We start from the raw sequence: 27663 nt of genomic DNA, 5'->3' as shown, positions 1-27663 counted from the left end.
GTAATGATTTTATTATACACTTCTGTGGCATACAAATCTCATTTGCCAGCTAACCATACAGCACAATTTCTGTTATTTTAACCTAAAAAAAAATCTGACATGTGCCTGACATCGAATGTGTAGCATTGATCATCTCCATCCTAGCGTACCCTAGCCAGCGTTTGTTGTGTGGTCTTTAAGCTCAACCTGTGGTAAACGTTTACCAGAAAATAAAAACCATAGCTCTTTTTAAATTGAATCTAACCACTGATACTGCTTTATGTCTATGCTGTGAAACACTCTTGTCTGACGAGAACTATACTTTGCACATATAAAGCAAAGACTACAGGTGAAATTAAAGCTGGTGCAAAAATTAAACCGCTTATTGTAAGTTGAATTTGATCTATCATTTAGTAATGGACCAAGGACTTAGTACATAAACATTAACAATGCAGAAACCATTGTCAGCATGTGCCAGTGTTTGGACTACAGAATTGCATATGTACACTTATATGTAGGCTAATTGAAATATCGCTTACATAATCTCTTATGCTTTGATCCCTGTCAACTGAATAAATAAAAAGACGTAACAAAAAGATGTTTCCTGTGACTCATTTGTTTCCTGACACAGAAAATGCCAGTTTATGCTTACACGGAAGAAATTAACCTAAACATAAGAATAATCAACAACAAACTAAATATTTTTCTTTTCTAAGAATCTGCTGATATTACAAACCCCCCCCCCCCCTGACAGTGACAAGAGAAATGTGAATATTGTTCTTTAATGTCAGGAGTATCAGTACATGAGACCAAACAAACCTCGTTTCAACATCTCTACATTTCTGCCCAACACCCAAATGGGAAAGTTTTTATAGCACAGATTGAACTTTTAGCGACATTTACTTCCAGTTACACGCATACATTCTGGTGTCCGTTCACACAGTGCTGATGGAGCGATACGGCAATGTGCCCAAATATCATTTCATGTAATAACATACATTCATAATTACCAAATATTACAGCAAAGCTTTTTAGTAAACACTCATTATCCAGTTCTAGTGCAATGTTTAATTTTGTTGGTAACACTGTCATCTGTTTTGAAAAATGAATTACAGTTGGTCCAATGTTAGACTGCAGCTAAATGGATTGCAAACAAACAACTTATTTCACGATTTGGTTTTTCAGCCATTATATATATATATATCTATATAATTACACACACACGGTACTGTTCACAAGTTTGAAAACATTTACGTTTTTGAAAGAAGTCTAATCTCCCCAAGGCTGCATTTATTTGATCAAAATGACAGTAATGCTATGAAATACTACAAGCTAAATATCTGTAATATATTGTAAAATGTAATTTATTCCTGTGATCAAAGCTGAATTTTCAGCATCATTACTCTAGTCTAAAGAATTCATAAAATCATTATAAAGAAATAAAGAATTTGCTGCTCAAGAAACATTTCTTCATTCAACACAATTGTGCTGCTTAATATTTTTGTGAAAACTGATTTTTTTCAGGATTATTTGATGAATAGAAAGTTCAAAAGAACAGCATTTATTGTAAATATAACTTTTTTGTAATATTAATGTCAAATGTATTTACTGTCTTTTTTGATCAATTTAATGTTTTCAACATTGACAAGAAATGCTATCAGAATGATTTCTGTAATATTTCACATTATTACTGAATTTTCTGTATATTTGATCAAATGAAGGCAGCCTTAAGGCAGATTAAGAGACTTTCAAAAACATTAAAAGAAAACCTTAATGTTTACAAACTTTTCACCGGTAGTGTATACACACACACACACACAAATACAAATGGACTGTTAAGTTTAGCTTTTGCTTCATTAAACAATGAAATATATATATATTTTTTTTTAACGATTAGTTGCAAACAATCAAATCATAAATTATGACATTTTAGGAAATGGTCATGAATTGTCATGAAGCCTCCAAGTGCAGTTCTTGACCTTCTCATCTCAAGTTGATGGACATTGCATTTGCAAAGCAGCCATAAATTACGCTTGATGCTTTCTGGACTGATTTGAGTATCTTGGCAGAAGCCTCAGTAGCGTGTAGGAGAGCGTCCCTTCAGACGGTCCCAGTTATTGTAGAGAGCATAGAGTCCAGAGAGCGTGAGCCCAACCAACCCGCCCCGCGCTGCCCCCCGCAAACCTCCTGCAACAAAACACACACACATACACAACTTCAGGAAATGAAACCACTGAAAAGACCAGAATCAGCAGTTCTTCTAAACCCAGGTTTATCTCTAGATGAACTTGCGCCACTTCTCCTCTCGAAGTTGCACACATCCATCTCACCAAATCGTATGATAACGGTTGATGTTGTTTTCCAAACATTACAGTCCTATCCTGCTCATTTTAACTGTAAATTGAATGTTTGGCTTCCGGTGTCATTTGCCTGTTATGCTGCTTGACCTTGCACACTGGTATTTATTTCCATATTATTTTAATGTATTATTGTAATTAATAAACACTGGTTTGTAGCGCAAATAGTTTAGCTGTTTACTGCACTTTGTTATTCTTCTAGTTATTTCCCTATAGAGGCTAATGAATTAGAAGTCTCACACAGTCACAGAAAACAGATATATACAGTGCCCTGCACTAATATTGGCCCCCTTGGTAAATATGAGCAAATATGGCTGTGAAAATAAATCAGCATTGTTTATCCTTTTGATCTTTCATTCCAAAAATGTACAAATTTCAAATTTTTCATTGAAGTAAAACAATTGAAAGTGAAATAAAAAAAATCTCCAATGCATGTTGGCCACAATTATTGGCACCCATTATGAGTAAAATATCTCTGAAGTATATTCCCATAAATATGAGGAAACAAAGGCCAAATCATCATCACAATGAGTAAAACCACAGAATATAGTTCTGATGTGCAGCAAACGATTGTTGAGCTTCACAGAATAGAAAGTGTCTGTAAGAAAACAGCTAAAGCATTGAAAATCCCCATTTCCACCATCAGGGCAATAATTAAGAAGTTCAATCAACTAAAGATGTTACGAATCTGCCTGGAAGAGGACGTGTGTTTATATCGTCCCAATGCACGGGGAGGACGAGAGTTTGAGTGGACAAAGACTCTCCAAGATCACAGATGGAGAATTGCAGAGATTAGTTGAGTCTTGGGGTCAGAAAGCCTAAAAAAATTATTAAACAACCCCTACATCACCACATGTTGTTTGGGAGGGTTTCAAGAAAAATCCTCCCCGCTCATCCAGAAACAAACTCCAGCATATTCAGTTTGAGACACGACTTCAGACAGGACCTGTTTCTGTGGGCAGATGAAACTTAAAAAAGGAGATGGGTTTGGTGCAGACAGGGATAAAAAGTACCCCATGCCCACGGTTAAATACACCGCTGGATCTTTAATGTTGTGGCCTATTTTTTTTTAGCTGGAGGTCCTGGACATCTTGTTCAGACACATGGCATCATGGACTCTAGAAAATACCAACAGATAAAAATCAAAACTTGACCGCCTCTGCTAGAGATCTTATAATGGATCACGTCACGCCTCTCTTCATCAGTCTGCACTGGCTACCAATAGCCGCTCGCATTAAATTCAAGGCACTGGTGCTCGCCTTCAAAGCAACCACTGGCTCTGCAGCAATATACCTAAACTCGCTCGTTCAGACTTACACACCCTCCAGGAACTTGCGTTCTGCCAGTGAACGACGCCTTGTGGTGCCATACCAGAGAGGCATGAAATCACTCTCACGGCCCTTTTCCTGGGCCGTTCCCACCTGGTGGAATGACCTGCCGATCTCAATTCGTGCGGCCGAGTCTGTAGCCATTTTCAAAAAACACCTAAAGACACATCTCTTCCAGCAACACCTGACCAATCAAGAATAGCACTTATCATTCTATTCATTTTCTGTCTGTCTAATTAATTTAAAAAAAAAAATTTTATAAAAAAAAAAAAAAAAAATCTGTTCTGTGCTAGATTAACTGAGACTTGTTACAGCACTTCCATATTGTTGCCCTTGACTGTTCGAGTTGCTTCTATTGCCCTCATCTGTAAGTCGCTTTGGATAAAAGCATCTGCTAAATGACTAAATGTAAATGTTAAATAATGGGCCGTGGTTGGATCTTCCATAAGGACAATGATCCAAAACTGACATCAAAATCAACACAAAAATGTGTCACTGAGCACAAAATGAAGCTTCTGCCATGACCGTCCCAGTCCCCTGACCTGAACCCTATAGACAATGAGTGGCTGAACTGAAGAGAAGAGCTGGGGATCTGAAGGATCTGGAGAGATTCTGTATGGAGCAATGATCTCCAAACTCATCAGGCAATATAGGAGAAGACCCAGAGCTGTTATCTTGTAAAAAGGAGGTTGCAATAATTGGGTCCCAATAATTATGGCCAACATGAACTTGAGAAAAATATTTCTTTAATAATGAGATTTTCCCCCCACTTTCAATTGTTCTTCCTCAATGAAAGGTTAGAATTTTGTGAATTTTATGAATGAAAGATCAAAAGGATAAACAATGCAGATTTATTTCCACAGCCGCTTTTGCTCATATTTACCAAGGGGGCTAATATTAGTGGAGGAGGGCAGTCCATTAGTACAGGCAGGGTTTGAATTGTTTGAATTTATAAGGCCTGAGACAAAATTATAAGAGTGTAAAGGGCTCATTTATTCCATCCTAGGCATCATCATAGTAAAACTAATATAAAAACAACATTTTTAGTTCAAAATGAGCTTTTGAAATCACACATTCCCTGGTGAGCAGCACATAATACAGCCAAATGAAGTCATTGACCTCCAGTCTCACAGACGACAGACGGAGAAGAGCTTCATCTCACCCTGACCGAGGACATGCAGAAGAGCGATAGAGCTTCGACTCCACACCCACCATGAGTTGAGGCTTGATAACGTCTGAATGAACTCGTGGATGTGAGCCAGCGAGAGCCCACCCATAACAAAATATCTCTTTCTTTTAGATGCTGCACACACGTCTATATTCTTGTTTTCTGTTAATATTAAACAGAAATGCCCCAGATATGCAGAACAACACACAATGCCAGTGAAACAATACAGTAACTGTAAATGACTTTACAGCACCATTATGATCACTGAACACTTCCTGAGCACTTTTACATATGTTTTAATATATCATGTGCGAGATAACAAAAGTTATGAGGGAACTTGTGACGGTCTGAAAGGCTCGGGACACACTAAACACAAACTGAACATGGCAAAACTCTTATCTGAAACTAAACCCTGCAAAAGTAGAAAATGTGCTGCATCAACTCAACACCCAGAACTTCCCTTATTAGAACTCTGCAGCAAAGCATTATGGGAAATTACTTTTTTCCCCAAGATTTCCCCTATTGTCTAAACAACAACTCTTTCCTTCTACAGAATACACAGAATATTCCCAGTCACAGCTACAGGAAAACACCTGCAGGGTAATTCTGCAAGGTACTTCCTTATAGAAACAAAGACATTTTGTGTTTATAGCCACCGAATGGCCTTCAATGACCGTAAAATATAGTTTATTCCTGTGATCAAAGCATCATTACTCTAGTCTTCAGTGTCACATGATTCTTCAGAAATCATTCTAATATGATGATTTTCTGCACAAGAAACATTATTATTATTATATTATTATGTTGAAACAGTTATGCTGCTTCATATTTTTGTGGGAATTGGGATTCTCTGATGAACAGGTCAAAAGAACAGCATTTATTTTAAATAGAAATCTTACATTATCAATGCCGTAACTGTTGATCAATTTAATGCATCCTTGATGAATAAAATAATTATTCCTTTAAAAACTAACTTTAGAAATGGTGTATTTGTATTTATATGAATATTTTGCAACACATTTGACAATTATTATGTGTACACTTGTAATCAATCATGTTTTCTGTTCTACAAATCATGTCTTGTTTTATATGCATTTATTATGCGCTCAGCCTCAGCAGCTTCTGTGCGTACATAAAGCCTGCCTACTCTGATTTGATTGGTTTTCTCAAATATTTTGACGCACACACCTCTGCTTCTGACGTGCGCTCTGCTCGACGCCGCTGCGGATTGAAGAACACGCTGATTAAAAGACGGGACGAAGCCGAAGCCTCCCGCCAGTTTCATATGTTATAAAGGTTAATCACACATTTTTTAGGGGGGCTGGGCGCCCATGGCAGAGTCCTGCACGGGTGCCGACCATAGACAGTAAAAGAAATGGACACAGCGACCCCATAGACTTCAACGCAGAAAATTGAAGTCAGTTAGAAGCACTCACTTCCTGATGGCTGAGCTTGACGACGTAGATGTGACTTGAGCAACCAGTCTGACAGTTGTAAGTCTTCTAGTAGTTGTGCAAAGTGAAATATGAATCACCGAATCTTGTGGAGACAGAGAGAGTGAGCAGGAGCAACATTTGATGAATGAAGCAGGATCTGCGACATCTCTATCGGCCTCTATGCCTCCACGTCCCCCTGATTGCCTCATAGACAGTAAAAGATTGCCTGCGAGCTTCTCTTCGGGTCTATACGGTACAGCTTGACGGAGTCGCATGGTTATGACGCAATCCTTAGCCTATTTTTACAAAAACGGCTTCTACGGAGCGATAGTGTAAGATACAAGGTAATGGAGCATTTTATACATTGTCGTGTTTGTTTAGAAATAAACAATGGACAAATGGAGTCTTTAAACACCTCAGATGTAAAGTTATTCGCTGTCAAAGTGAGGCCAAAATGAATGGGAGTCAATGGGATGCTAACAGCAGGTGATGGCTTGGTTAGCAATGGCTGCCCCTATGGAAGGTACGCTTTCCCGGGGGCTGGATTACCCCCTTGGTGCCGACAGGTGACCCGCGAATATTGCTGAAACGGGTGAAAAACATCCTATTGTGTCGGATACGGGTGCGGGTCGGGTCGGACAAGGGAGAAACACGGGTCTAAACAGGGGTTTTAAACAGTCACATGCAAACGATTATAGGCCTATATATAAAAATATATGCAATGCATGTATATTGTAGATGTGTTCCTAAAAATATGCATATACAAAAATATGCCTTGCCTGTATTTCAAGTTGATCAAATAATTTCAAATCCATATCCGTTTATTTATGGCCGCGTGGCGCACGTGCGCGCCCTCCCAGAAGAATCACAACCGCGCGCGATCTGCCTGCACTGCAGTCGTCGAGATGGATGGATCATGAGGAGTTGAAGAAAAGATAGCTGCAAATGTGGAACTTCATCGCTGAGGAAGCACGCAGATAACAGTGGTAACAAACCACAGTTTCAAACCACTACTGTTCTATCGAACAGTATTTTTGTTATGTTTCCTGAGTTTGGTCTCTTAATAACACTGTCTTAGTACATTAAGCCACGTTAAGCGTTTTCTTATAATGGTTTTCTATGGGAGGAAAAAGCTTAACGTGTAATTAAACGCGTTGTGTTCATATTCTGGGCTCATCTGATTTTTTGTACTTAGTATACGTTATTAGTATTATGTTTACTGAGTTTGGTCTCTTAATAACAGTGTCTGCCACGTTAAGCGTTTTAGAATGTCCCGGCTGAAGTTGTCCTTGTGTTAATGGTCGTGTAATAACTTCTGTATGCTGGCGTGGCAATAAACATTTTTGTAAGTGTGTCTATAATGTGATATGCTAAACTGATTTTAGTGCGGGTCGGGTGGCGGTTCTATTTTAAGCGGGTCGGGTGTGGATTTTATTTAGTGCTGCTGTCGGAAAACGGGGCGGATGCGGTTTTAAGCACTGCGGGTACGGGCGGGTGCGGATTTACAAAATCGGACCTGTGTAGGACTCTGGCCCATGTTTTTTTTTAGTTTCAGCCCGACGCGGTTATCATTTTTACGTCCAGCGCCACGTTGTTTAAATAGCAAATGCACTGGCACCCATCTGTTCACCCATGGACGTGCTGGTCTGAAAACCAGGTGTGTTCAGGCGCATTGTTGGCATGTTGCTATTTTGAGGAACTGAAAATGACTGCGCCATTGACCAACAAAAACCTGCTCTAAAGTCAGACCGCACTTTTTTCAGGTGTTATTTAAAGGGCATGTTATATGCGCCTATAGGTGGGTGCACAACGCGTGTACACTCTGCTTATTACACACAAAGGGACACGCAGCATACATACATTTTTAATTATTAAAAATAAAAGGATTCCTCTCTGGAGAAGCGTTCAGTCTTTCCTCTCGCAAATTCTGGCATGTAAATAGCTAATCCGCCATGGTGCGAGCACAACTGGCTTTTACAAGGAATTTGAGATGAGAAACTGATTGGTTTATTGCACGTTAAGCCCAAAACACACCCATGACTCATTAAGAGACTAGGGACAACCCTTTTGGACCATGCGCCCTGGCACGCAGACCGTTTTTTCCTGTCGCTAAACTAGCAAAAGTGGATTCGGACACGCCCTAAGTGCACCTGCACCGTGTGCTTCATACCATGAGCTCAGATCATTAAAATAGGGCCCTCCATGTTTTAAGTGTCCAAATACTTTTAGGGGTGCTGCATTTGAAAATATATGAATCAAAACTTCAAACTGTAATGTGAGTTTACATTAGCTAATCTGTTAAAGTGCCCCTATTGTGGGATTTGTTTCTGAAATCTTCCCTTTCATGCAGTGTGTAATAGAGCTGTTTGTGAATGTAAACGTTCAGCAGTGTTGTAAAGTGGAAAGTGCACGATAAATAAAGTTATTGTCTCCCGAAAGAAAGAACCGACTCTGAATCTGCAATACGAGACGTCAGTCATTCGAATCTCACTGCGTTACGGTTCTACGGCACTAGAAAAGACATTTGCATAATGCCCGTCTATGTTGTATGTCGTCCGTCCGCGAACAACTTGACCCGCCCTCAAACACACCATTTTACTGACGACTGCTTCTCAAAACTTGGAGTTTAACGCGGGATTCGCAAAACGCTTGTTCTTGAAAGATGGGTCAGTACCCAGTTTATTTGGACCATAATTGTATGAGTAATTATTGATGTATACATTTTCTACTGGGTGTTCAAAATACGTAGTTGTGTGTTTTATATTGTGTTTCCGGCTAACTCACGTTATTACTGTCTTACTGAAATACTTCTGCTCATCAGCTGTGGGACACTATTCCCTAGAGTTGTGTCTATTAATGCAGATTGTCTGTCGTTATTTCTACTTTGAGTAAAGATAAAGGATGGAGCAAGATTTGTTTTGAAAACTTGAATGTTACATCAGCCATTTACGTTAGTGCTGGGCTAACGTATGCGCTGTTATTGATACAGTTCCCGCATGTGCACCGCAATAAATCAGAAATATACACATGGGTTTGTTGGACGTACTCTTGTTAATGCTGATGGTGAGGAATTACAGCTGCAACATCTCATAATGTAGTGTATCACTGAGAAACGTCCTGCTCAAGTCAGAGGTTCGGGTTGAATAACTAGTTCTTCCAATATTTCATCATCGGACTCGCGTTCGGATTGATATGGGAAAATCGACTTTATCGTTACGGTCTTTACAGTAGATACAATCGCTGAGCTTTAGGAAGCGGAGCTGAAGTTTATGGTAATGGACGTTTAGCTTTCAACAAGCGCTGTAAGCGGTAGACCAATCTCAACAGACTGGGCCATCTGGCCAATCAGAGCAGAGCAAGCTTGCGGAAAGGAGGGATTTAGAGACTGAATCATCCAACGAGTTGTTTCAGAATCATTGAAAATGTGATGTGCAATGTATATTATGAGAATTATTAAGTGTTTTTTGACCTTTTGACCTATGATGCATGTAAACCTGTTGTAGGAGACTCAAAAACAAAATTAGGAGCCTTTAAAATATCATAATAGGGGCACTTTTAGCACTTCTAGTGATGTCTGTTACTGCTATTAATGAGCTTTATAAAAGGTAATGAATGTTTTCTGTGAAAGATCTTAGCGTAGCAACTTTCACACAATGATTTGTTGTCAGAACAGAACAGTTTCCCTTTTCTCCTCGAATAACTCTTCCACAGAAAAGGAAGTAGGCCTACACAACATTGCGGTGCCTTCCTCTTCAGTCTGCTGACAAAAGGGTTTCTTTTGTGATTCTTCAAGACAACAGACTTTTCACACTTGAAATAGTTAACCCTGGGTCATTCTAAACTCCAGGTAAACTGAATCCTGGCTTATCTTGATTCAGGTTTCATACTCATCATTTACCCGGGGTTAACAATCAATCCTGGATATCCATATGCTGCCGAGTCACACTGTACATATTTAAACCCTGGGTTAATCTTCTTATTTGCATAATTTCGGTGTCAGTGTCATTGATTGGACTCATCGCTCTAAACACCGCTTTTAACCCCGGGTAAAGGAACGTTTCACACGTGGGGTTAGCACTGCTTTTTACCCGAGGTGATGAAACCCAGCTCTGGAACAGGGTTAGCAGCGCTTTTGAGCTGTTGTACAGTGTGTGATGTTAAACTGTTACAACTAGAAACTTAGCAACAGACAACCAATCGTGTACTTCATATTTATATGTTTTGGACTGAAGCGTGCGGATTCTGAAATCCACTGCCGCTTCAACATACTAGGGATGCAACAATACAGTTAGTCCACGGTTCAATACATACCTCGGTTTTTAACCACGGTTTTCGGTTCGGTTTGGTTCTGATGGCTTGTCACATCAGTTTTTTGCTATTCTATTCTTAGGCGACAGGAACAGCAAGAGATTAAGGACAAAAAAATACTCTTTATTTTACTTAAAATAATTGAAAAACCTTACTTAAACTTAAAACTTTACTTGTACCCTTGTACACATTCCTAGTGTATTGTATAATATAAAATAAATATATATAAAGATTTACACTGGCAGCTCAGAGCTGTACAGCAGCATTTAAGTATGAAATTGAATGAATAAATGTAAAAATAAAACTACATAGACTTCACTGTAAAATATACATTGATTCTTATTAAAGCTACTGTTGGTCAAGAGCAGCGAGTGATTTTCTCTTTGTCTTTTGTTGTTGTATTAACATTAAAGGGATAGTTCACTCAAAAATGAAAATTCTGTCATCGAGAAATGAATACAGGTTTGGAACAACATTAGAGTGAGTAAATAATGACAATTTTAGAGGTGAACTGTCCCTTTAAGGACAGCGTGTTCACTATAGGCTGCGCTGCTGTCAATTTAAGACCTGCGCATCTAATATACAGACACACACAAATTTACTTTCATTTTAGACATAACCGACTGTGTTAATGTTAACCTCGTGTGTATTTGACAGTATTAGTGCAGTAAGACTACTTAATCCAGTAATCACGTGTTTGACAGGCGTTTAGTGCGCCATTGGGAAAAGCGCATGATAAAACAGTGCATAAGCACGTGAAGGAAGGCTTTAATTCGCATGCAAATAATGAACTTTAGTGATTGTGAATAACTATAGTGTTCCGTGAGTATAACTCTATCTCTAACGTGTGATGTGAATGTATGTCACGTTGTTCAGTATATTGGGATGGAGGCAAATTATAGAATTTGTAGAAAAATAATTAATTAAATGCAGAACCGTGAATGCCGTACCAAACGGATCAATATTATATTGAGAATTGTGGCATCCCTACAACATACCTATATATATATATATATATATATATATATATATATATATATATATATATATATATATATCCTAATTCAATTTATAATCAAATAATTAATAAATATTTATCCTCCTTTATTATTATTATAATTTTTTATGATTATTTCCAGTTATGATATTACTTATATGAAGAAACAATCAGTGGTTCTATTGATTTATGTTTTCTAAAGTTTGTATTTGGTCTCTAAGGAGTGACTGAAGGTCTGGCGTAGGGATGTGGGATGTGTCGCTAAACACTTGATAGCAGAACATGTTGTGTGTTTGGATTTTGGAGGTCTCACACACCCCTAATATGCCAGGAGTGCATTAACAGTGCTTATTCACTTAGCCCGGCTTCTAGAGATGAAATATGTATTTGTCTTTCATTTTATATTATAATTTATTCATTTTATTTAATTGAAACACTAAAGAATTATGGTGAATACTGTCTGTACCTTTTCTGAGAGAAAGCAAATGTTATCAGTATGTTTTGGGAAATGTTCTGGTCATAACTGGAGCTCAATCAACTCCAGCCTTGGAGAGACTATGTGTATGTGTATGCGCGTTGTAGTCTGTGTTACAGATCAGTATTTAAGATGTACAACGGGCATCCTCGGGAGAGTGACAGGATGTTGTTCTGGACAAGCTGGCGCCTGCTCCAGACCTGGAAGGTCACTACGTGCCTAATACCGGGGTGAAAGCGCCAACAAGTGATCTATGGACACGTGCATCTGATTAACTGACAATGTGTGGAAATTTACCATGACTATCTATTTTCTCTTAGCCAATCAGAATCATTCAACCTGAAGTAATGACATGGCTAGACCTTGAAAACTGTTGAGAAATTGTATGTACGATAAACGGGAAGAGAGGGAGCGCAGCCTACGAACTCCTTGTGAGACTTGAAGCTGGCTTCTGCTGATGAAACTGCAAACTATTCTACAGTACATTTTTCTTCAATTAATCTAACTCCTGACTCTTGGTCTTCATTCTGTTATCCACTAACAGGACAGTCACAGAAACACTGCACATAGTACAACCAATACTTTCAGTGTTTGAGAGGAAAAGTGTCAAATGGTTTACAGAAAACGCATAAACTGGAGTGAAGAAGAGACTTTGCTTTAAACCCCAGGTAAAGGAACATTTCCAACTTGTGATTAAGAATCAGGGAAAACGTGTCAACTGGAGTGAAGAAGAGACCATTCTTACCTTTATAGTCTGAAAAGTCCATTCAGGATAAACTTGAGTACACAGTAGACAGTATATAATATGAAAAGGATGTTCAATGCTGGAGCATCATACTGTCACGTGCAGTGCTCGTCCAATCAACAATACTGACACCACAAATATGCAAATAAGGGCATTAACCCAGGGTTTAGGAATGTACATTGTGAAACGTCAGTGTAAGAATACCCAGGATTAACTGTTGACCCATGCTAAATTATGAGCAGTGTGAAACATGAAGCAAGATAACCTAAGATTCAATTTACCCAGAGTTTAGAATGACCCAGGTTTAAGTACACTGCCCGGACAAAAAAAAAAGTCTGAATTTGAATTTAAATAGGCAAATGCTTGGATCATTATTGCAGTGAGTATTATGTTTCAAGCATGTTATATGTTTGGCAACAGTTCTTCTAACCCTAATTGATGAAGTGTGTAGTTTTTCATCTCTTAAACAACCATGTAGGAAGACGCATCATGGTCATATTCCAGGATGACAATGTCCAGATTCATCAGCTCAAACTGTGAAGGAATGGTCACGGAGAATGAAGAATAATTTTCACACATGAATCGGCACCTGGACCAAAAATTTATGGAAATAACATCACAGCATTTATTTTCATAAAGAAGTGGATACATTTTTGGTCAAGCTCTTGTATTGACAATGCAAGAGTCCAGCACTCTGTAAAGTCTCCTCCAGCACATCCCAAAGACTTTCAATGAATTTGCCTATTTAAATCCAAATTGTTTTTTTTTTTTGTCTGGGCAGTGTATTTCAAGTATGAAAAGCCCTATAAAGTAGAGCTTAGATCAATCAAGCTCGACCCTACCCGAGCCCATGTACGTTGTGTCCGAGCCCGGCCCGACACATTAACTGTAAATATAAGCCCGAGCCCGATTTAAACCCGACCGTTTTTTAAAGGTGTCATGAACTGGCTTTTTACATTTTTTATACTGTTGTCTGAGGTGAACTTATGACGTTCGCGTGATTTTTACATTAAAAAAAACATCATAATGAATAAGTAATAGGCTATTTTCTGCCTTGATTTTGAGGCTCTCTGAAGAAACGCTCGGTTTCTATGGGCGTGCCGCACTGAAGACTTGGAAGTAAACGCCCACGGCTAGGATTGGATAAGATTTGCATTTAATGAGCTTTAGCTACCCTCAGAATATGTGGGAATTGTTTTGAAAGCGTCTGGGGAAAGGCTCACAGGACTCGAAAAATATCTTTATCAAACAAACACAAAGATTTATCCCTCATCCACCCGCGATTGATTGGAATGTTATTTTTTTATTACTTGGCCGGCCCGATCATTGTATATAACCGTACACACACACACACACACACACACACACGTGAGGGCGCAAGAAAGGAATGTTATTTCACTATTTAAGATAGCCCGTCGGCAGGCCGGTGATATGTTTTGGTAGCCGGTTTGAAAAACACATTGCCCTGGGATGTTGGGCTTTGCGAGCCCTGGCCCATAACGTTATAAGTCCGAGTATGATCATGAATGAACCAATAACACCTCAAATAAAGGATTCTCCAGCCTGTGACAGCTTGCTAAGGTATGTAATCAATAGATATCAAACGATCCGTAACAATGTAAAAACATGTCTCAGAGCGGTTCTGTTCAGAATGCTGCGCTTCATCACTGCATGTGCTGTGAGTTTAACAAGCATTTTTAGACTAATCCTGACTTGTGCAACTTTGTATACATTTGTTTGTATATAAGTATATACAAGTGGCGGGTCAAGTTTGGGCTCGGGCAGAGAATCTAAACTCTACTATAAAGGCTCTAGCATTGCACATCCTCATATTATATATTGCTGGCAACTTTACTATCAAGTTGATCCTGAATGGACTTTTCAAACTATAAAAGGTAAGCATGAAATGGTCTTTTCTTCACTCCAATTGACATGTTTTCCCTGCTTCTATGTTACAAGATGGAAACGTTCCTTTACCCGGGGTTTAAAGCAAAGTTTAGAATGATGATGTCCGGTGTTTAAGCGTAGTGAGAAACACCCTAATGCGATAAACATTTTATACATGATCTACCTGGAGATTTGAAGAGGACACCAGTCATGGTCCCCGCAACAATCGTGTTGAGGTCGTCCTCTGCCCCTCTGGCTTTCTCTATGATCACCCCAAATGCGCTGTACAGCAGAGCTAAACACATATGTTATATATATTTATATCATGCATGCAACACAGCATTAATATACACTCACCTAAAGGATTATTAGGAACACCATACTAATACTGTGTTTGCCCCCCTTTCGCCTTCAGAACTGCCTTAATTCTACGTGGCATTGATTCAACAAGGTGCTGAAAGCATTCTTTAGAAATGTTGGCCCATATTGATAGGATAGCATCTTACAGTTGATGGAGATTTGTGGGATGCACATCCAGGGCACGAAGCTCCCGTTCCACCACATCCCAAAGATGCTCTATTGGGTTGAGATCAGGTGACTGTGGGAGCCATTTTAGTTCAGTGAACTCATTGTCATGTTCAAGAAACCAATTTGAAATGATTGGAGCTTTGTGACATGGTGCATTATCCTGCTGGAAGTAGCCATCAGAGGATGGGTACATGGTGGTCATAAAGGGATGGACATGCTCAGAAACAATGCTCAGGTAGGCCGTGGCATTTAAACGATGCCCAATTGGCACTAAGGGGCCTAAAGTGTGCCAAGAAAACATCCCCCACACCATTACACCACCACCACCAGCCTGCACAGTGGTAACAAGGCATGATGGATCCATGCTCTCATTCTGTTTACGCCAAATTCTGACTCTACCATCTGAATGTCTCAACAGAAATCGAGACTCAGACCAGGCAACATTTTTCCAGTCTTCAACGGTCCAATTTTGGTGAGCTCGTGCAAATTGTAGCCTCTTTTTCCTATTTGTAGTGGAGATGAGTGGTACCCGGTGGGGTCTTCTGCTGTTGTAGCCCATCTGCCTCAAGGTTGTGCGTGTTGTGGCTTCACAAATGCTTTGCTGCATACCTCGGTTGTAACGAGTGGTTATTTCAGTCAAAGTTGCTCTTCTATCAGCTTGAATCAGTCGGCCCATTCTCCTCTGACCTCTAGCATCAACAAGGCATTTTCGCCCACAGGACTGCCGCATACTGGATGTTTTTCCCTTTTCACACCATTCTTTGTAAACCCTAGAAATGGTTGTGCGTGAAAATCCCAGTAACTGAGCAGATTATGAAATACTCAGAACGGCCCGTCTGGCACCAACAACCATGCCACGCTCAAAATTGCTTAAATCACCTTTCTTTCCCATTCTGACATTCAGTTTGGAGTTCAAGAGATTGTCTTGACCAGGACCACACCCCTAAATGCATTGAAGCAACTGCCATGTGATTGGTTGATTAGATAATTGCATTAATGAGAAATTGAACAGGTGTTCCTAATAATCCTTTAGGTGAGTGTATGACTTCTAAATGAAAATATATTGAAATGAGTCAACTACAAAGATGGAAAAGATTCATTTTGAGGGTGAAGGAGGCTGATATTTGGGCCACTCACCTACTGTACCCAAAGTGTTTGCCCATGTGGCACCTTGGCGGGTCACCATATTCAGGACTCTGAATTGGAGAGAAAGATGGAGATTAAGAGTTTAAAATAAAGTCACAACTGAATTGACTTTGGTTCTACAACATCCAGCCATAAATTCAAATGTTTTATGCCAACAGCTCAATTCAAATTAAAAGCTGCAAGCAGCGATGAAAGGGCCCCTGCACCCGTGCCACCGCCACCCCTGTGGCTTTAGGAAAACAGAGCACGATGGGCAATATGCATTCAAGTATATAAAAATAGGATTTGTATTTGCCACACTTCCTGCTGCCATAAGGTGGCCAGGGCACTTATCAAACATGAACTTTGAGGCAGATTGGACATTGCATGCTTGAGTAACAATAACTTCCGGTTTCATGACGATAATAGCATGCTTTAGCACTTAGCTATGTGTTGCTAGCATGTTTTCGAATGTTTAGTACTCAATTGCATATTTTAGCATGTTGCTAGTAGTGCATCACAGCGTTAACCACGTCACTTCCTGTTGCCAGTGGGTGGCGCTTTGACTGTAACTGAATATTGGACAGTGTATGCCCGAGTTACAACAACGTCCTGTGTCATGGCGAAACATCAGACTCTGTCAGGCCGCCACTTCAGCGAAAACTCAAGATCTTCACAATTTAATGCCACAAAGGCCTTTAGATTAGACTGACCAAATATGATGTTTATCTGATACAAGTACAACATCTGGAAATGGCTAAAACTGCACAAATTTTGCAGAGAAATTCAAAATATCTCACTTCCTGTTGGGTTTTCAGATTTTACTCCCAGGGACTTTTTTGTAGGTATTGGGCTGTAACATGGGTGTACATCATAGACTGTAAAAAATATGGACGTAGTGTCCGTGACGTCACCCATAGGATTCTGAAGAGCAGTTTTGAAGTGTGAAGTAGGGTCGAGCTGGCCGTTGCCATCTTGGCAGCGCGTCACTCCCAGATCACAGATAATGGGCAAAGAGGCGGGACGTGGGTGGAGCTGAGGTGATGACTAACAGACAGCAGACAAACGGCAATCCACCTGTCACTCAAAGTGGCCACGCCCTTAATTATGCAGAACTTTAAGGCTTTATATAATGTAAACGAATGAGTTATAAAAAAAATTCACCCCCCCACAGTCATCATGAAGGGCAAAATTAGCCGTATAGACCAAAACCACAATTTGTACCAGACTGTAAACATGTTTTTGTCTGCTGTAAAGTTGGCCATTTTAACATGGAGCTCAATGAGATTCTGCTCCTTCTGGAGCCTGTCCCTAGTGGCCAGTCGACGAATTGCAGTTTAAGTCACTTCTGTATCGGCTTCAAGAGAAACTGCGGGAGTTTCGCAAGCAGCCCTTAATTTAAATCTTATAGGTGGCGCTATTGAGCCATTTTGCCACACTTAATTCTGAAACCCATATCAGACGTAAATTTTCACCACTTCTGACACGTGTGCAAAGTTTCATGAGTTTTCGAGCATGTTTAGGCCCTAAAAAATAAAAGAGTAATAGACCCGAGCAATTCCAATAGGCTCCTGACACCATCGGTGCTCGGGCCCTAGTAAACAAGTAGGTCTTGGGAAACGGCTCCAGAGTCTGTCTCAACAAATAAACACATGCTGTCTTTGGTCCATTCCGCATGAATCAGCAGCTGGAGTTTCAAGGTTGAATCGTTCAATAACAACTGTCTTGACCCGTGAATGCATTATGACACTTTTCACTCTGTAAATCTGCTGACAGTGGTGGAGTCTTGCACGTAACAGCAGGAGAGCGGCAGACTTTGGCCCGCTGCATGTTGTAACGAACTGCATGTGAACAGCCTTTAATGCTGCCTTGACCACATGAGGCTTTGGGCCGCACAGCTGTGTACACACAGACGTATTTGAGCTATTGATCCAAAACAGCTGTGAAGCATTCAGCATATCAATCATTATTGATAACGTATAAAATAAAGGCATAATAAGCACTTTTGATTGACTATGTCTAGCCGCATTTCACTACATGTTTGCATTTAGTACTTTGAAAGCAAAATATGTTCAATTGAAACCTGATAAGCAGGCCTGATAACAGCGGCCAGAACACAAACGGTGACAGAAGGGGAAGCAACTGCTGTAATATCCGGATTATATGTGTGTCTCAATCAGCCGTCTTAATCGTTTCAGTTAGGATTTGCAATAGGAGAAAGATTTCTGTAGGGTGTATTGTTATGGGTTCGGTTTTCTTTTCCATTTTGTGACTTCGCAACCAGCGTGTCTATGAATCTCCCCAAATGCCCGAACCACAGGTTTAATTCAAAGGAAAAGTGCATGTGACTCTGGTTACAGTGGAATGTGGTGCATCACCGCAGACCAAAGGAAACTTGACACGACAGAGCTCAGTGTGGTTTATCTGCCTGTTCATGAAAGTGTGCCGCCTCTGACATCATGGAACACCCCTATTGTATGTTACCTGACCCCACCTTTACTAGGAAATACACTCCAGCTGTTTCTGTTCCTATGAACGGCACAGTGAACACTGTGGTGAACACTGCCCTCTGCTGGTGAACCGTTTATGAAACTATGCAATGTGTCCATAGAGTGGGTGGATGTCCTGTTTAACCTAACCTGTTTAAAAGAGTCTATTCAATGCTATTCCACCACATAATAAAAACAACTCTTTGGTAAATCATAATCTGACAAATATTTATGAGAAACTACATCAAAATTCAGAGATAACAAATTGAAATTATGACATTTGCATGGTTTAAGCTAGTCCCAGACTAAAATGCATGATTGAGCTGTTTTAACTGAACTTGTACTCACAGATCTTACTGCCATTGTTTTGTCTTAAGATCAGGGCCGGCTCTAGCTCTTTGGTTGCCCTAGGCGAGATTGAGTTTTGCCACCCCCCTTAATTGTTAAGCCCACCGGCAACTATAGTTGCCAGTGTATAGTTGTCATTTTCCTTCTGTAAGTATTTTTCTAGATATTATCCATGTTTTATATCTCAATGACACACAAGCAGACAACCAAATAAAGGATTTCAAGGGGAAAAAAAAGTATTAACTTCCTTCCTGTCACATGAGACTGCCAACTACCTACCCCTACTTCTAGGGAGCACAACGAAGGCAAACCCTCCCAAAGAAAGGTCATTTTCATGTTACTAATAAGTATTTTTTGTTGACATATATATTAACATAATCATGAAGGTCACTAGAATCATCCAAACAAAACAAATCTTACAACAGATCTATAGTTTTTAGTATACTTAGTCAAACATAATTAATTTGATTATGAATAAAGATTGATCTGTTGAAAGCAGTTATTTTGAGTTAGATGCTAAATGTTCTCCTCTTATACATATTTGACATTGAAGGGGTGCATAAAAACATATTTGCCCACCGGCAACTATAGTTGCCACAGATTCAAATACGATTTTCAAGAAAAAATACAAAAACCTGGGGAAAATAAATCCAGAACAAGCCATTCAGAAAAAAATTGGGCACAAATGGGTTAAGTATTTATAAAAACTATATTAACAAAAATGCTCCTATAGTTACTCCAAGACTTAAAAAGCTAATTATGACTTTATAGTCACTCCAACACTTCAAGAAAATCAAGAAAATTAAGACTTGAAGGATCAACTGCAATAAATTGGTCATACACAATTGCTAGAAAGAATGTTCAAGGATATTTACCAAATATTAACTCCATAAACTGTGCAACAACTCTCTTAAGCACCTGTAAAGACACTTAAGCAAATTATGACCCATAAACTGGATTAACTATACCCTCTACAAACAAAAGTGCTATTATAGATACACTGTACTTACCACTACAAAATTAAAATATATAAGTTCTTGTAGCTCTATCCCTTTCTTAAATAATAAAAGATGAACAGTTGTTTCTGGCATTTCTATTCACCTTCAAAATTGACGCAGCATTAAAATTTGGCTCGCCTGGATTTCCTTATTGTCAGTGAAATGCGTAGTAATATGTAGATAACCAGCTAGCTAGTTATAGCTTAGTGACAGCAATAAAACGTCCAATGCCGTCCAATATTAGTTGATAATATCGATAATACGACGTAAATTTATTTTGTTTGACACCTTTATGGCTGAGATGAGAAGACTTACCTCTATACTGGGCTTTCTTTTGATCGTCTGCCTTTCTCTTTTTCCGTCCCTGTGCACTCGAGGGTTTAGACCGCTTCATTTTTGAAGAACGCGCCAGTGATGAGCACATGCCTGACCTAACGCCTGAACGCCTGTGCTCGACAATACTCACCATCAATTCAATCTAATAATCAGGTTAAGTAATTAAACGTGTGGCTGAGGGGGCGCCCAATGATGATCATGTTTAATAAACAGTATGTTTTATTTCGCTTGTTTTAATTCTATGCTTAATGGGAAGTAAGTTTGAGGGCACCACTAGAGGGCGCCTGCGCGCGCCCCCAACACATTTGTCGCCCTAGGCAACCGCCTAGCTCTTCTATAGCAAACGCCGGCCCTGCTTAAGATGCACACCAGTCATGTTTTATTTTCTAAGGTACTTTTACAAAAGCTGCTTAAATGTCCTAATGAACAATGGCCTAATCCTGGCTTAATCTAAGCCCTGTCTGTAAAACCGGCCACAAAACCATACTTTGGATATCAAAAGTCATAATTATGAATATTCGTCAAAATTGATATAGAAATTCAACTCTGAATTATGACTTAACATAATCAACAATTATGAGACAAAAAGTTGAAATTATGAGTTATAATTGTCCAATAAAAAGTCATAAATATGAGATATGTCAAAATTATGACAGCAATTCGACTGAGTTATGACTTTTTATCTCATAATTCCGAACTTCTCATAATTAATTATTAACTAATAAATAGCTAACGTCAAAATTATGAAATACTAAACTATAATCATGAGACAAAAAGTCAAAACTGATAGTAAACCATAATTGTAAGATAAAAAGTTGAAATTATGACAAAGTCGAATAATTTATATCTCATAATTTTTACATTATCTTATAATTAATTATATACTAATAATTGACTTTTAATCATGAGACAAAAGGTCGAAATTGATAGTAAATCATAATTATGAGATTAAAAAAAATTATAAAGTCATTTTGACTCTTTAAATTTAGGACAAAGAAATCAAATAATTTGTCTCATAATTTCTATCTTTTATTTCATAATTAAATTAACTAATTATTGCCTTTAAATCATGAAATAGTAAGCTATAGTCATGAGACAAGGTCGAAACTGATAGTAAATCATAATTATGAGATAAAAAGTAGAAATTCTGACAGTAATTCGACTGAATTATGACTTTGTATCTCATAATTCTGAACCTTTTTCTCATAATTAATTATTAACTAATAAATATCTAATGTCAAAATTATGAAATACTAAATTATAATCGTGAGACAGAAAGTCAAAACTGATTGTAAACTATAATTATGAGATAAAAAGTTGAAATTATGACAAAAAGTTGAATAATTTCTCTCATAATTTCTGCCTTATCTCATAATTAAATTAACTAATAATTGACAGTCAAAATTATGAAATACTAAGCTATAACCATGAGACAAAAGGTTGAAATTGATAGCAAGTAATAATTATGAGATAAAAAGTTGAAATTATGACACACTGAGTCATAATTGTGAGAAAGACAATTACGAGAAATTTTACTTTAAATTATGACTTTGTATCTCATAAGTTTGACCCTTTTATCCCATAATTGATTTGTAATGTAATTATGAGACAAAAGGTCGAAATTGATAGCAAGTAATAATTATGAGATAAAAAGTCAAAATTATGACAAAAAGTTGAAGAATTTATATTTCAAAATTTTGGCCTTTTATCTCATAGTTAAATTATTAACTATTAATGCACTTATTCAAAATTATGAAATACTAAACTATAATCATGCGACAAAAGGTCGAAATTGATAGCAATTAATAATTATTACTTGAGATAAAAAGTTGAAATTATGACAGTCACAATTATGAAATACATCAAAATTGTAAAAAAACGGTGTTATTTTCATCCAAATTGAACGTCCACTGTGTTCAGCCTTCCTGGGGACGGGGGAGTTAGGGATCAATAGTTATCTCGCTCTCTGTGCTGCACATTTCACGGAGGAAAGCTTCCACAATCTTCGCAAGTTCAATGCAGGAATCGCACAACGGCTTGTCCTGAAAGATGGATTTAAAAACAGAAGCTGTTCACGGGCCACAACCTGTAAGTATGATTTATTTTTCGTCTATGTGTTTTCCTGTAATTGTTCGTATTGTTAATTGTACGTTGTAGCAAGATAGTAAACAGATGACAACGCTGTTCGGCTCTGCAAACCAGTTTGTTAAATGCTCATTCATACCTAACGTTATCCGACAAACACCAACGTTACAAACTTCTTTTAAATCTCATCAGCGAACTTGGCATTAGTGTAATGATTCTTTGATTAGAGCTTTTATGTATTGTTTATCTACAGGCATGCTAAACATGGTTCTGTGTTTGATTCGGCTACTAGTAAAGCCAATGTTTAGTGTTTGTTTTGGGTTAATAGTTCTTGCAACAGATATTTGGCTATAATCGTTCTAAAAATACAAAAGTGCCATTCAGTAGCGATCACTATAGATCCGCAGTCTTTACTGGACTGAACAGGTTATGTTTGATCATCTTCACTAAAATGTTCTGGGTCTGATTCGGGCTCAGATTTGTATGGTTTTATTGACGCCTTTGTTTCTAATACTGACCAAAGCACATCTACCGGTAAAGGTAAGGGGCGTGGCGTTTCCGACAAACGTGCACTAGGCGGATAGCGAATCACAACACACTGGGCCAGCTAATCAATCTGAGCCCATTGCGTATTTTTGAGGGACCGGCTTCATTCAACCCGGAAAGCATCAGACCGTTTTTACAAGGAGGGACAGAGCAGTGTAGAATAAAGGTCAAATATATGAAAAATAATGCAATTTTTTAAAAACGAAGCATGAACATATGTTACAGTGCACCCCACAAACACAATCAAGCCTTCGAAAGAATGTGTTTTACCACCCCTTTAAACTATGACTTTGTATCTTATAATTTTGACCTTTTAACTCATAATTGATTATTAACTAATAAATGACACTTCAAAATTTAATTTCAAAATTATGAAATACTAAGCTATAATCATGAGACAAAAGGTTGAAATTGATAGGAAATCACAGTTATGAGATTAAAAAAAATCTAAATTATGACAAAAAGTTGAATTTGTATAATAATTTCAGCGTTTTATCTCAAATTATTAACAAATAATTGACAGTCAAAATGATGAAATCCTAAGCTATAATCATGAGGTCTAAACTAATAGTAAATCATAAGTATGAGATAAAGATTGAAATTATGACACCAAGTCATAATTATGATATTTCTGTCAAAATTATGACAGAAATTCAACTTTGAATTGACCTTGTATCTCAAAATTTCTAACTTTTATCTCATAATTAATTATTAACTAATAACTGGCAGTCAAAATTATGAAATGCTAAGCTATAACCATGAGACAAAAAGTTGAAATTGATAGTAAACAACAATTAAGATAAAAAGTCAAAGTTATGACTATTTTATGACAAATTATATCTCAAATAATTATTAACTAATAATTGACAGTCAAAATTTTAAAATGTTAAGCTATAATCATGAGACAAAAGACTGAAATTGATATTAAGTCATAATTATGAGATAAAAAGCCGAAGACTCTATATCTCATGACTTAAAATGTTATATCATAATTATGACATTATGATTTACTTAAGCATGTTTTTTCCCCTTATATGCCATTCCCTAAGATGCAGACAGTTAAAGCATATATATACAGGGCTCCAGAGTGCGACTAAATGGTCGCATTTTGCGACTAAAATTTGAGAGTGTGCGACTGAATTTTACATCCAGTCGCACGTGTGGAAAATTAAGAAAATACACTTACTAATTATAATTGATAGACGTTATGTCTGGCAAATTCTATCTTTGCCAGCCGTTTCTATATGAGAGAAATAGAATATTAAACCATTTGTCCGTGATGCATTTTTGCTATTCGCAATCCAGAAGAGAGAGAAAGCGAGCGCGCTCTGTCACGTGGAGCTGCGAACACAACACCACAGTCAGCTCAATGAGTGACGATGGCCAAGAACTAAACAAAAGTTTAGTCTGCTTAAACTTTAGGGATGTGCTGTGATATTAATCTAATTTTATTTTCGATTTTGGCTTCCAAGAATTATAAAAAGATGGAATGAGGTAAAACTATTCCTATAGCCGTGTTCGTCGAGCTCATCCTTCCCTTCACAGCCTTGCGCTGTCATTTCTCCCTAAACCTAAACTAAACGTCAGAATCAGTGATTGTTGTAAACTGCAGTCTCTACTGTTGCTAAACTGCGGGATGTGTTTGATAATAAAGAGCTATTAAATGCACAATAATCCGCGCAAGAGACGCTGTTTCCAGCTTCAAGGCGGCTTATGTGTGTGTGCTGCGAAATGGACCGGCTTGCACTTAGTATTTTAGGCTTCGTGTGCGCGTCTAAACCATCAAATAAACAACAAATAGCCGGTGTCAAAATGACCGGATTGGAGAGTAGTTATTTTAACAGTTTATATCTTAAATGGGCGTAAATAGTTTGGAGAAATAGGAGAATATGATATTATTAGTTCTACAGTTGATCGGTCTTAAAGGGGCAGCGTCTAATAAACCTGCTGACGATTGAGCCATTAATGCGAATCGAACAAAAGGCAAATAGAAAAAATTCACATCTCTTGAATTAATAACTTTAGCTTTTATAAGCATTAATCTATCAATTTATACAGTGAAAACTATGCAGTGTTATTTTACATTTCATTACTTTATTAGATTTCTTTGTAGGTTTGTTCTTTACTGTAATATTAATGTTAGCAGACCTTCCGAATGCTGCACACTGGTCCATTTACAAATAGATGTTTTATATTTTTGTTCAAACTTTGCGGTTTCTTTTGCTATAGATATTTTACTTTTCAGATTATAAAGCCATGTTAATTATGTTCTTAATTATGTTTTTTTTTATAATAAAGTATAATAAAAAGAACCGGTAAGAATACTGTTAAAGTACCGGATCGATAAGCAGTATGGGTAAGAGTAGTAATAACATTAAAACCTTAACGATACCGATTCCTATTAGTAATACAGTGGAAATTAGTAGATTTGGTTAGCATGTTGATTTACGGTGTGCGCCCCTAAAATTTCTGGTTGTGCCCCTAAAATTTTCAGTTGGGGGCCACTGTGCTCCTAGTGAAAAAAGTTAGTCTGGAGCCCTGATATATATATATATATATATATATATATATATATATATATATATATATATATATATATATATATGTATATGTATATATATATATATATATATATATATATATATATATATATATATATATATTTTTTTTTTTTTTTTTTTTTTAAGCAAGCCTATATTGTAAACCTAACTGACTGTTTTCATAACGGCATGTACATTTGTCCGGTTCTGCTGCAGTACTCACTGTACATTGCGAGGTTTGGACCAAGACATGTTTCTGGTTTCAGACAAGCCCATTCTAAGACCATTCACCGCCCCAAATACAGCACCTGTACGACAATACATTGTAAGACATGTAAATACAAATCATTTTAAAAATATGAAATAATAATATTTATCAAAAGCAACTTCTGGCATATTTTTCAGTTTATTCTGGTAATTTAATGTGCAATGAAAAATGGTTTACTACATCAGACAACAAAAAAGGAATCTTTTTGACTAGTGAAGTGTATCTATATGATGGAGAAGAACAGACACACCTGTGATGCAGCATCCTCCTATAGTGAAGAAGGCCAGCTCAAAGCGTCCTCTTGTTTTATTGGCTCCAGTGGGTAAAATGAACTCATCTGTATCCTGTGAGCACATGAGAATGACAGCCATCCATTACATCTCATATATTCAAATCAAATAAAGGCAGCTTATGGCCAGATCTCACCTGTAAGAGGTACTTGGGGTCCACGTTAAGGTATGGAGAGATGGGACTCATGCCTGTCACTGTTCAGAGAAGCAAACTTTAGCAAGTAATATGGATAGTTAGTGATATATAACAGATATGCCAGACTTACATGGCACTCCAGCGAGCTCTGTCTTTGAATACTGAGGGCCAGATCCAAACAGACCCAAGCCTCCTGGACTTCTGGAGCCTGTGCTAGACGAGCCTGATGGATCCTTGTCCATTTTAAGGTTAAGAGGTTCGTACACCTTTTTACTCAACTAAACATTTAAAGATATGCCTAACTTATAGGACAAGCTTTGAGCAACTATTGTTAGCCAACAAATGTAGTCTGTCCCCTGATGAGCTTTAACTTAGCAGGCGGTCAGAGAAGGACTCTAGACAGTTACACTTGGCAATCGGTCATTTTTCATCCCCCAAAACACAATTAAACGGTTTAATTATTCAGTATTTTCACCGAACTCGTGCGTGCCACAACTACGTGACGCATGTTCAGCCTGACGCTCCACTTGTTTGCCGTAAAGTAAACTGTGGACGTTCATTTAACTACCCCTCACAAACCGTTTTCATGCCTCAAACCCACACGTTAAACATTGTTAGTATGTTATAATGCGAGAAAGCATGGTTGGTGCGGTGATGGGGACAAACTGTGGCTATGAAATGGATACGTGCGAAGCTTTATCGAAGCACACCCACGACAGTTTTTGCGACAGGAAACGATTTCTGGCCAGATCAATACACACGGAAAATGAAACTAAAGCGATTAGGAAAACAGCTGATAAAGTATAATATTAATCACTAAAATTATAAAGGTTCGTATAAAATAATGATCTCTTTGTGTGTGTGTGTGTGTGTGTGTGTGTGTGTGTGTGTGTGTGTGTGTGTGTGTGTGTGTGTGTGTGTGTGTGTGTGTGTGTAGGGTGAATAACATTTTAAATTGAATTGCCTATTATTCGTGATAGTTAGCAATAAAAATGAAATGCCTTTTCATTCTTAGAGACTCCTAGCATTTAAAAGGCATACAGAGGAAACTAAATATAGTTGTACATCTTTGAGAAGTGTAACGATACATTTTAATTTCCAAAAACAAACAGAAAACGTAGACGTATGCGTGCATTTTACAGTTATATATATATAGTTGTGCCATAGTTGTGTTTATGACGCGCTTGCAGAATCTGTGAAAATGTGAATAATTTTAACAAAATAAGAGAGATCCTACTAAATTATTTTGTACTGTCCTAAATAAGATATTTTACATAAAAGACGTTTACATATA

At 37.9% G+C, this 27663-nt stretch overlaps 1 protein-coding gene across 1 annotated transcript; it reads right to left on the bottom strand.

The window, feature by feature from the left end:
* timm23b (translocase of inner mitochondrial membrane 23 homolog b (yeast)) lies at positions 1–27098 on the bottom strand. The gene is made up of 7 exons (XM_079842909.1): positions 26500–27098; positions 26370–26428; positions 26194–26287; positions 25899–25983; positions 16346–16404; positions 14865–14975; positions 1–2166 (listed from the first exon to the last, which is right to left on the bottom strand). Exons 1-7 carry the CDS (start codon positions 26609–26611, stop codon positions 2054–2056), a joined length of 633 nt encoding a protein of 210 aa, XP_079699035.1. The 5' UTR covers positions 26612–27098; the 3' UTR covers positions 1–2053.
* Positions 27099–27663: the final 565 nt, after the last annotated feature.

Source organism: Gobio gobio (assembly GCF_949357685.1).
Source record: "Gobio gobio genome assembly, chromosome: 18".
Taxonomy (NCBI): Eukaryota; Metazoa; Chordata; class Actinopteri; order Cypriniformes; family Gobionidae; genus Gobio; species Gobio gobio.
The sequence above is the reverse complement of the archived record's forward strand: the minus strand, read 5'-3'. Positions and strand labels throughout refer to the sequence as shown.